Source organism: Saccoglossus kowalevskii, chromosome 21, assembly GCF_978046115.1.
Source record: "Saccoglossus kowalevskii chromosome 21, keSacKowa6.1, whole genome shotgun sequence".
In the NCBI taxonomy this organism is placed as follows: domain Eukaryota; kingdom Metazoa; phylum Hemichordata; class Enteropneusta; family Harrimaniidae; genus Saccoglossus; species Saccoglossus kowalevskii.
Genome location: NC_140661.1, coordinates 31,141,004 through 31,153,513, shown reverse-complemented (window position 1 = coordinate 31,153,513; position 12,510 = coordinate 31,141,004). Strand labels below are relative to the sequence as shown.

Genomic DNA, 12,510 nt, shown 5'->3' with positions numbered 1-12,510 from the left:
TAATTTCACAATCAAAATACTAGTAGTATAGTTTAATGTTGCTATTTTTATTATATTTTTTTACTTAATACATTACTATGTTTTCAATTTACTTTTCAATTTACATTTAAATTTTTACATTACAATTTTTCATTTCAATTTTTCAACTTCATTGATGTACATAACCAAAAAAGAAATGTAATATTTTCTTAACGGTATCAATAAAGCACTATTCTATTCTATTCACTAAAATAAGAGAATATATACCACTGTAGGGCTTTATGATAACACATACATGTAATACTTTAAATTTTCTTACCAGGAAGGGGTTGTTGCTGTAAATATCCATTAAATTTGGACAAAGTTTCACCAATGGATTCAAATTCAGGATAATGTAGAAATCCACCACTGCGCAGACATGCTGGTACACAGTTTATGTGTCCTAACTGATCAGCTGGTCTGTCCCCGGTAGTTCTTGGTGCAAACCACACCCTTGTAGCAATAGTTAACATGGAAGAAAGTCATAAACAGGTCAAGTTAGGATATGAAGTCTAATGCTGAAGAAAAAATAACAGTTTGCACTCTCAATTTTTTGGATTAAAGTAAGTGTTCCAATTTAGGTGAAAGGTGAGACTGAAAAGCCTAAACTTGTTTCTGCAAGTCATTTTCAATGACATTATTTCCAACTGTATTATAGACCACCATGCAGTCAACCATTTAGGATTTGATGGTGACAAAAATACATGACTGTGTTTTTATCCGATAATCAAAATATGCAAATGAATGACTGAGATCAAGTTCCAGAACGGTGAAAATGTGTTATTTTAATGCATTTTTGGCCATTTTTAACTGTATGTCCAATATAATGTCTGATGTATCTTTGAATTTTATAGGCCAAAGCATGTACGAGATATGGCTGGATTTGGACAGATGAATGCACAGAGGTACATTCATAATAAGTCCCCATTTTGGGGTCATGAGCTGTCATAAACATTTGAAAAAAAAAAATTATAGTTCGCCACTAATGATATTTTAAAAGATATTACTCCGTGATTTTAATGTATTATGCATTCCTTTTAATTTTGTTGGTGATAAAAAGTAAAAGACAAGTTTCAAATAAAAATACCATCACATTGTTTTATGTAGCAAATGTAATGTAATTACAGTAGTGTAATCTGGTCATGCATGCTTGGTTTACAAAAAGTGTTACAAATGTTGATTTATCACTCAGTCATTATTATGTACAAAAAATCAAATTTATCGCTTTTTTTATGAAATGCAAGTAAAATTCAACTTTTAAAAGCAAAATGTTTTCATGCAAATGCTATATCCACCATGTTTTTTCATGCATTTTTTTTTAAAAAGGAAAATTAGTAATTTTTGAAAGAAAATTTAAGAAGTACAGTGTATTTACCACATTTCATGGCGATAACAGCTCGTTATTGAAATCGTACTCACCGAAAACATTGTATTCTTGAATAGACTTTAGCTCCAAGAAAAAACCTAAAGCTGACTCTTTGAAATGTTCCAAAACTGATACTAGACAATTGACAGTTCCTCCATTTTTTTCTTCAACTAAAATGATTTGATGTAATCCATTTGTGAAATGCTAGAGACATTTCAAGCAAGGGCCAATAAGACCTGAGGGACTGTTATAGAGGCTGGAGGCACAGCCTTGCTATTAATTATGTATGCATCTGGATGACGTAGTAAAATTTGCTTGGTATGTACAACAAAGATCTGGTCAAAGGTTCTCTCAGCAAAACTCAGATAAAAGTTGTGAGTAAATATCACATTTCCTCTTGTGACCTGTGATTGGTTATTAATTAATTCATTCTATCTGTCAATCACCTTGGTACACTACAGATACACTACAGGAGAATTACTCTACAGTAGCGAGTGATGGCAAAGCAGATTATAACAATTCCCTTCGGTCATACAGCCCTCACTTGAAATACCATCATCATTTCACAAATACATTGTCACATTTAATGGAATCATTTTCTGATAGTGCAACTTGGAAAATATGCAAAAAGAAGCACACCCAATACTTTACTTTTTATAAATGTACATGTATGCATAATATACGTACCTTAAGCCTCTTACCATGTACTGAATGGTACGCCTGTCCATCCTCACTGATTCATTTGGATTTGGTGTGCCACCCATGTGTGTTTTCTTTTCCAAACTTTCACATTGTTTGACCTCAATGTGTGGATTAGACAATAACCACTGGTTGGCCCTTTCAATTAAAACGCTGCGAATACATATTAAAAATAAAAGATGAACTCATAGAATCTCCTGACATAGAAAGTAAATTATTATAACTTAATAACCCTGAATGAACGGCATGGTAAATTCCATGTCAAATCAAATCAATACATATACTGCCTGCATGACTCTAAACTAATGCTCGCATATCATATGAAACCTAATTGCCTGGCTTCACATGTCTCATATTAGTAACATACTTGGATAAATACTATAAAAAATAAGTTCGAATTATTGATGATAATGATTTAATAGCTAGCTGATATTCAGTCTGGTACTGTATCCGGACAATGTTTGGTCAAAAGTGCAAAATACTATTTCTTTGCATAACAAAAAGGAAAATAAAAGTCCTGAAACAATGCAATAATATACAAGCTAAAAAAGTCATTATAATTACATAAAACAATTAATATTTAATATGTTCCTCAATTAATAATACAGAATTAATTTCAATGGACCTTATAGAATAACATAACAAAGTTCCTAAAAAAAAAGTTCAGCAACATATCTCAGTAAAATTTGGCAAGGAATTAGTTTGCAATCATTATATTACTGCTAAATTCAAAATAAAAAAGTGTGGTCACCAAATTACTTTTTGTCAAACAAGCGACCTTGCTGTTGATACAGAGGGCAGTAACAGTTACGGGGGTGATCTCATATTCAAACATGCGGGTCAAACCTACGAAAACCTGAACCGCCCTAAACCGCCCGAACAAAACCCAGTTTTGCGGTTTGGAAGTTTAAACAATAGACAGTGCAGTTCAGGACGACCGCACGAATTTGCATAAATCTGCGGTTCAAACCGATCTCATTCACACCTCATTCAAGCTGTTGTTTATTTTTAGGATTGACAGAGTTTACATTGCTTTTTAAAGACTAGATAGTTGTCTCTAAAATGTGTCGATTTATTGGTGTACAGTAGTCATTTTACCGTGTGCCTTGCCTAAAAAAACACTCTTTTATATATCGGTGAACAGCGTGCTGAATAAATTGTTTTTTTTTGATAAACTGTTATGCTGGAGTTGCAAATTGAGCAGAGAACGTGAATCAGACTTTTCATTGGGCTGGACAATTGATATGTGTCTCTGACAGCTAATAAGTATCAAACATTTGACGAACATTTGTTGATACAAAGTTGCACTTGAGACTTACGCTACTGTGTTCAAGCCTACTGTTGCGCGCGTTCAATTTTCAAACAGTTATTTCAAGAGTGCGGCATCGCAAAATCCGGAAAAACAAATGCAGCGTACGCCATGAAAATTTATTTCGATTTGCTGCACATCGGTTATTTGCAGTTTTCTTATTCAATTTCCAGTGACACAAAGTATCAAAACAGAAAATTAAATTAAATGGACTCGCGCTGATTATTTACGGCTATTCATCTGCAGACGAGACTGCTTATAAAAAAATGAACCCTGACCTCTGAAAATACCTTATTCATAGAGTGCCTTGTACCTACGACCGTCGCCCAAGGCGACACAGTGCACGTTGTGATATCGCAATCGATGCATGCGAGATGACTTGAGATGACTATATGACTATGATGATGAAGATTTTTGGGGAGGTATTTTAGTCCCTCCCACCCTCACTGTTCAGTATCACCATATAAATGCAGCAAATGTTTAAAACTTAAAACGACCTTGACCTGAACTTGAGCATTTCTGGATAACATTGGTCAATCCAGTTAATTTTCAAAGACAATGTGTACTGAGAAAGTCTAGCTTCCAACTGATACAGTTGTCTACTGGAGTCCATGCATTATACATAGCCCATATATAACGTATTTTTTTATTATTATTTATTTATTTATTGCTTCCCTTTTATAACAGGGGCTCACTAAGTAAATTAGGAGCTGCACCAAATAAAATCAAAGAAAGCTTAGAAAGAACTCCCATGTGCTGAGAGTATTGGAGACACATTAAATATAATTCGAAATTACTTAGCTGAAAACTAATTATGCAAATCAGAAAATTAATATGACCAGATTTGAGTGTAAAACTAATGAGGTCTGCGCAATGTAACAGAAAATCTATGTCTCCAAGTTTAATTGAAATGTGATTAGAACCAAAAAATTATGAATTATTATGCTTATTAGGGAATTAATATGAACAGATTTTTACCCCAAACTAATTAGGTTTGTACATTGTCCTAGAGCATCTTTGTACTAAGTTTCATTGAAATGGAATAATTAGTACCGTGAAAACTCCAAAATTTCGACCCCTCTAAAAATTCGTCCGCCTATTTATTTGCCGGGTTTCGGTGTTTTATTTACCTCCAAATTTTCGACTCCACTAAAAATTGCCGAATCATTCTTATTCGAAAATTGCGACCAGTTTTAGTTTTCCCCCAAACGAAAAAAAAACCGATGTGAGCGTTCAAACGGGACCTTCCTCGAAGGCATGAATCCGGGTTTCTGATTGACTGAGAGATTTTTATTTTATTGGTAACGAAAATATATTCTAAATAAACGAAGTTTCAAATAAAAACGAACACAAAAATCTCGGCATGCTGCGTTTCTGAATTGTTGATTATTACTGTACTCAGTAGTGATTATAATAATGTACACAAAATAAATTTGTTGAATGGTTATGAAATACAAATAAAAGTCAACTTAGTTTCATCGTAAGCGAATGATTCCGGTCTCGTATAAACGTTTGATGCTGTAGGATATCCGCCATGTTCTCTTAGGTCAAATAGGTCAAATCGCTAATTAACCAATCAAAAAGCTGGATGATGCCAACATGTTCAAATTACCATAGCTTATTTAAATATTTTAATGTTATTGAACGCAATGCGGAAGAGATTGATGTTGTACAATGTAGTACGATATTTTGGCTTGGATTTTGATGCGAAAACGGCATGATTTTTTTTAAATAAAAAAATTAGTTGTTTTTAAAAAATAAACTGGTCATCTGAAGAATAATTTAACATTGTTCACAGTGATAACAGCTCATTCTCGAAAGGAAGCTTACCCGCTCACGCTAGTCACGATAAAAATCATACACGTGTACTCTTGAATAGACAGACGTCAATGACTACGGTAAAACTTACTCTATTTTAGCCGGCAGGATTGATTGAAATGTCCGAAAAATGACGCCAAAATACACCTTAAAAGTCCCATTTTATTTTCTTAAATCCCATTTTATTTTTTAATCCAAGGGCGAATTTACGGCAGAATTTGGTCCCTCAAATAACGGACACGTGAGCTTTGATTCTAACCGGATACATTGCACTGGGTCGGGGAGATAGTTTGCTAAACTTCCATGTATCTTTTGTCCAATGGGTACCTGTACTTCGAACATTCGCAAGTTTTCCTAGGTAGTGCGAGACAGCTTTGTCTTTTGACCTATTAGTTTTGTGCTGACCTCTTCTCCGCGTCTTGATGTTTTGTTTTGCTTGTCATAATACTCACTGATTGATGACTTTGTTTAGATTTTGAGTTACAACTCGGCCACGACCTTTGCTTTTACTGTGAAACATGAGGAAGTTTACGTCAATTGACGGACATTGCATTTTTTAAAAATTAATGAAGCACACTGTCTATCATCCCCATTTTTTCATTTGCTGATTTCTATTCTGGAAAATTCGACCGTCCGAAAATGCACCTTAATTTTGACTCTAAAAACACGTCACATTTCTAACACCAATTATGTAAACCAGTCGAAATTTTGGATTTTTTACGGTACTTTAGATATCAGTGTGAAAGCTTAAAATTGGTTAATTATGCAAATTAGGTAATTAATATGTACAGATTGTAACCCACAATTATTCAGGTCTGTCTATTGTCCTACAGCATCCATGTACATTCATTGATATGTGATGTATAGTACCTGAGATATCAGTGTGAAAGTTGGTTAATTATGCAAATTAGGTGATTAATATGCACAAATATTTACTGGAAACTAATTGGGTCTGCACAATTCTAGATTCATTGAAATGTGATGATTAGTACTTTAGATATCAGTAGAAAAGCTGAAAATTAATTATGCAAATTAGGTAATTAACATGCACAATTATTTACCCTAAAACTAATCAGGTCTCTGCATAGTCCTAAAGGATCTATGTACCAAGTTTCATTGAAATGCGATGATTAGTACTTGAGATACCCGTGGAAAAGCTGAAAATTAACTAATTATGCAAATTAGGTGATTAATATGCACAAATATTTATCGAAAACAATCAATCTCTGTATAGTCCTTGAGTATGTAAGTACCAAGTTTCATTGAAATGTAATGCTAACTACTTATATCAAATGCTGAAAATTAATTAATTATGCAAATTAGGTAATTAATATGTACTGATATTACCATAAAAACTATCAGGTTTGTGCAGTGTCGTATGACATCTATGTACCAAGTTTCATTGAAATGTGATGATTAGTACTTGAGATATCAGTGGAAAAACCGAAAATTGACTAATCATTATGCAAATTAGGTAATTAGTATCCACGGATTATTACCAAAAACTAATCAAATCTGCGCATATGTTCAGAGCATCTATGTACCAAGTTTCATCAAAATCCAATGAGTGGTTCTTTAGATATCAGTGGAACAGTCATAGAACAGCTAAAAATTAGCTAATTATCATGCAAATTAGGTAATTAACGAGCATGGATTTTTACCAAAACCTAATCAAATCTGCGCATTGGCCCAGAGCATCTATGCACCAAGTTTCATCAAAAACCGATGTATGGTTCTTGAGATAGCAGTGGAACAGTCGGACACACATACACACATACACACACACATACACACATACACACATACACACATACAGACACACTAACTGCAAAGACTCCCATTTTGTGCTTCGCACATGGGAGTCAAAAATACATTTCACTCAAAGAATAATGAAAAAACTTTTGATAGACAAAAAGAAACCAAGTTACATGAACTAAGATAACAAAATATAACAACAACAAAAACATCTAAAAGTAGCAAAAAAAAAAAAATATGAAAACTAAAATATAAGAAGTACAGTGGAAAAATATTAACTGTATACTTCTTTCTACTCTCCATGACATCAACTAAGAAATTTTTTGTAAAAGTATCAATTTTGTCACACAGGACTGAATTATACTGCCTTGTACTGTCACCCAGGATTAAACATAGCAATTCTTTGTTTGCTATGAAGTCTTTATGTAAATTTATTTCGTTTTTGTTACATACAAGTAGGAGCATTTCAATCCCTTCCATTAGGGTTTTTCTCTGTGCCGAGAAACATGTGTTTCAGGTTCCTTTTTGCAACATGGACAGATACAATCATTATTATCCAAGTTTGCCCATTTCCTTTTCTCATATGCCAAACCACTAGTGCAGGATCTTGCCTTGAATTTTAATTGGGTGCCCTTGAAGTTAGATAAAGAATTTCAATATTTCTCACAATATTTTAAATTTGTTTTAAATTTTCTATAATAAACAAGATTTCTCTGCAATTTTTTGTTTCCATTGAATCTCGTCACTGTTTACAATTGACTTTTGTTTATCTTTATATTTCTTTCTATATCTTCAATGCTATTTTAATAGCCATGGCCAGGTCTTATTCAAATTATTCTCTTTAACTGCAGTTAGTTTATTAAAAATAATTTTTGACCATCTGGTTGATTCCATTAAACACAACCTTTTGCAATAATTCAGTTTTAATAAACTGACTCTACTTTTCATAGTTATCCAGCCCAGGTCTCCTAGAACTGCTTCATTTGCTGTGTACTGTATGTATGGAAAAGCCATAAAAAAAATCATTACTTGCACAACAGGCTCCGCTGTTAGCAATGCACATTTCAATTAAAGAACAGAAGATATTATTAGAAAATGAACAATATGTGTAGTATCAAAGCAATTGAACTTGCAAGAATTCGAAAATATCACAAAAATATTCATCAAAGTTAGATAATTGAAGATATCATCACAAAATGAACAAATCTGAGAGAGGTCCACATGTAGTATCTATAAGCAATCAGACTTGTGGTTTTTCACCAAAAATTACAAAAATATTCACCAAAATTAGAGAATTTAAGATATCATTACAAAATGAACAAATCTGCGAGAGGTCCACATGTAGTACCTATATACATGTATATATTATATAAAAGGAATCAGACTTGCGTTTATTTTTAAAAGAAGTCGAAAAAATATCTTTTTACCGAAAATAAAAAAAAATATTCACTAAAATTAGAGAATTAAAGATATTTTCATGAAATGAACAAATCTTAGAGAGGTCCACATGTAGTACCTATATATTTAATATCAAAGCAATTGGACTTGCGGTTCTCAACAAAAAGTCAAAAATATCACTTTTTACCAAAAATTACAAAAAATATTCACCAAAATTAGAGAATTGAAGATATCGTCATGAAATGAACAAATCTAAGAGAGGTCTACCCCAGGTACATACACACCAAGTATCAGCGCAGCTCCACCCATGCGCAGTTCCAAACATTAACGCATGCTCGGGCCTCTGCTTCAAAATATCCGCGTAGACGGGTTGATTCATATTGCTCTGGTGTTTCGATTATCACAGGATTTAACCCGTTTTAGTTCGAATAAAGGAAATGTAAGTCGATCGATAGTTTCTACCGATATCATGCTTGAGTTGTGTGAAGCGGATCGAAATATAATTTGGAAAATCGTGTTATTTTCGGGAAGTTTCGATGTCATAGTGTCAACGCTTTCCTACCTTGTGTTATTATATGAGTAGTAGGGGAATTTACCGGCGACTGACTAACTATGCCGATCCCACTTTAGGTCATTTTTTATTAGCCAAGAAACGTTCCGAGCGCCTGTGGTTGCGTGTTCTTAATAAATATACGTGTCATTTCAAGGTCATTCCAAGTTCAAAATGCTACACTGACGATACTCACGTAAATCTTTCAAATTCTGGAGCCCTCAGAAATCCGGCTGATTGGAGGCACTGTGGGAAGAAATCCTGGAATGCCAGACGAAACGACGGCTCGGGCTGTTGTACCTGTGGGCGAGATTGGACTTGGTCATAGGACGGAGGAGGAGCCTCAACACCCTCGAACCCGATACCCGGTTTGTTACTCATAATATTGAGCAATAAGTAATCCTGTCAAAACACTGCAGTTTCGGAAGACGCTCTGGTACGTCTAGATCACGAAAGCGGTTCCTATTTACGTCAGATGCGTGGACATCTTCAAGGATGCTGTTTTTGTGTTCGTGTTGATTCTGGAGGAATGTAATACCAATCAAATGAAAGTAAAGACGCCCTCAGCGTTGGCTTATTTCGCACCATACAGAATCTGCCCAAGATGTGACAATAGCTCAGTTGAGGATGAGTACCATTACATTATGGACTGCCCACATCACAATGAAATGAGGCAAAAACTTTTTAAAGATTTACATAAGGATAATCCTAATTTTACTTCATGGACCATCCCGATAAATTTATTTACATTATGACAAACTGCCACATTAAACTTGGTGTGTTTATAATGCAAACAGGTGTGTATTAATAAAACACCTGATTCTGTACTACCTTGTAATTGCCTTTTAATTAATCTGTTATTTTTTTTTCACTGTGTTATTTGATTATCTTCCTAGTTTTTTTTTATTTTACTTGATTATGTTCATCTTTACGGAAGACCATTAAGGCCATGACAAAACAATATTAAATCTCGAAACTTTGACTTTCAATCTCGAAATTTTGACTATTATTCTTGACTTTCATAATGCTGAAATTTCTACTTTTAACGACTGAACGTGACGAATTGTATTATCCAGAGATAACTGCGATCAAATAGACAATTAAGGTTAGATTTGTTGTTCATTTTATTGAATATTGAACACTTCAAGTACTTTACTCTTTCTATAAGCCTAAGTGGTCCACAAGTCACAACATATATTTAATTCATCGCGGCAAAACTCTATTATTTCACGACAAAACTTCATTATTTGACGGCAAAACATTATTACTTCACGGCAAACTCTATTATTTCATGGTAAAACTTTAATTAGTTGCGGCAAAGCTCTATTACTTTGCAACAAAACTATATCACTTGTAGCGACAAAACTCTCCGCGTCACGGCAGAACTCTCCATTTCCCACAGCGGAAGTTGCAATGATATCCCATAACTCCCACTTTTTTGAAGCCATTTTTCACTCAAACTTCAGAAAACTAATAAATTTATTAGTTGTCTGAAATCAAACACAATACTGGTCAATGTCGACACGGTTTAGTAATTGTGATCAGCACCGCTGTCTGCTGCAAATTCTTATACACAGCAATGCCGCGTTTCGTGTTAATAACCAACACACCCGACTGAGCAAACTGCTAATTCAGCAAATTAACCCTTCTCTGTACTCAATAAAATGCTTCCATCTTTCTCAGTCAGTACTTCGATAGCGTCCCCAGATGTGTTGGATATTAACAATCTTGCGATTTCTGAGGGGCGTTTTGGTCACATTTTACAACGAATGCCTTAAAGCGAGGTGTGAGGGTGCGAGTGTATTTTTATTGAATCCCGGAGGCTTTCTGCTGGATTTCTGGTCAAGGGGACTTACTGGGCCTGCGCGGTTCCCGCTGAACGGAAGTTAAAAAAAAAAACCTTACCCGTGAATTGTTGGTCTGCTGATGTGCTACACACTCACCAGTGTGACTCACTTGGAAATGACCCCAAGGATTTGTGAGAGTTATGGGTAATGTATGTGGTTAATTTCTCTACAACAAACAGACACCTGACATCACCTGACATTTCTTTTATCGGTTCAATTACATTAGCTGATGGTCTATACACAATTTACATATATTGCTTTTACTATTTTAACAGAAATAATATTGTACGATTTATCTAAAACATCAACCATTACAACGAACAAAACAGGTGCGCTGTACACGTTATTTTATCTCATTGGTAATGTACTATAGGTGACATACATCGTCATTATCTGGGGTAAAAGTATGCACTGACAACGTTAAATTACTCCTGACTAACAGCACGATACTCCCAGATACAGAAAACTGCATTTTATATATTTTTTTATTATATCCCTTTTCATTCGCTAGCTATTTTTATCAGTATATGTGGTACGCCATCTTGATTCTTCAAGGATCGTGTGTAAAGTATGATACCTCAACCACTATTTTCAGTTCTGTTGCCATTACGACCATTTTATATGCACGTGTTTTATTTACTTATTGACTCTTACACAATCCCCGGAGAGAAAGAAAATGGTCACAAAGTACAATGGTAAATATATATATATATAAAACAAAACAAAAACACAATATACTAAATAACAAATACAATTACTAAATTACTAAATAATACAAAATCTCTAAAATACAATCTAATATAAAATTACAAAATTGACAGCAGGCATTAAGATGTCAAGTAAGACCCTGCTTCCTGACTTCAAAGCTTTTACTTATGAACTGTGCTACTGGTATAATAATGTTTTCATTCTGTAACAATTCCATGAATTTTTTCTCTGCAGGTTTATTTTCAAATGCTGGGATCATATCCTTAGCTTTATTGAACAGTTTGGCACGCAACTCATTATATTTGTTGCATTCCAGCAGAAAATGCGTTTCATCCTCAATTAGACCTTTGTTACACATGTCGCAAACCCTGTTGTTTAATGGGATTTTTTTTATGACGATCCATTTCAATTTTGAGACTATGGTCACTAAGACGAAATTTGGTAAGCACACTACGCAGTTCAAAGTTTTTTAGCTTGACTAAATATGGCTCAAGTTTTAAATCTGATTTGATTAGCCGATATGTTCTTAGTTTGTTTTTCTCATTTGCGTTGGTGCGGTTATCATTATGGACCCCACCTTTCCATCTTGTTAGAAATAAATCCTTGATGCCCAAATCAATTTGTTTCATTTGTGCCGAGGTTAATTTATCACAGTTGTTAACTGAATGACATTGTTGGATATTGTTTAATAATGATGTCACTTCTAGATACCATTTACTTTTAATGTTTTGGTTAACCACAAAAGCTTCCTTGAGTAACGCATTATTAGAATTCATGGCCCGACTGTAATATTTAATTATTTTTTTTTTTATAAATACGTCTAGGGGGTATCTGCCTAACTCGCTATACATGGCCATAATTGGTGTGTGTTGTGACACCCCCAGTAGATACCGACAATAACTTAATTGAACGTCTTCAATAGGTGATTTAGTGGAGAACTCATCACCCCAAACATCACAACCATAAATGAGGATAGGTCTGATGAGTTTGTCAAAAAGGGAAATTGAAACTTTTTTACTTATGTTTTGTATTGAGCCATTGC

General features: G+C 34.1%; 1 protein-coding gene across 1 annotated transcript in view; it reads right to left on the bottom strand.

Moving 5' to 3' along the window:
* The window catches only part of LOC144355156 (uncharacterized), a 70,895-nt gene extending 61,465 nt beyond the window's left edge, over positions 1-9,430 (bottom strand). Inside the window, exons 1-3 of the mRNA XM_085495012.1 lie at positions 9,110-9,430; positions 2,072-2,236; positions 299-471 (exon numbers count right to left, since the gene is read on the bottom strand). Coding sequence (XP_085351138.1) covers positions 299-471; positions 2,072-2,236; positions 9,110-9,294 — 523 coding nt within the window. The 5' untranslated portion in view covers positions 9,295-9,430. The remainder of the gene's footprint in view (positions 1-298; positions 472-2,071; positions 2,237-9,109) is intronic.
* Positions 9,431-12,510: the final 3,080 nt, after the last annotated feature.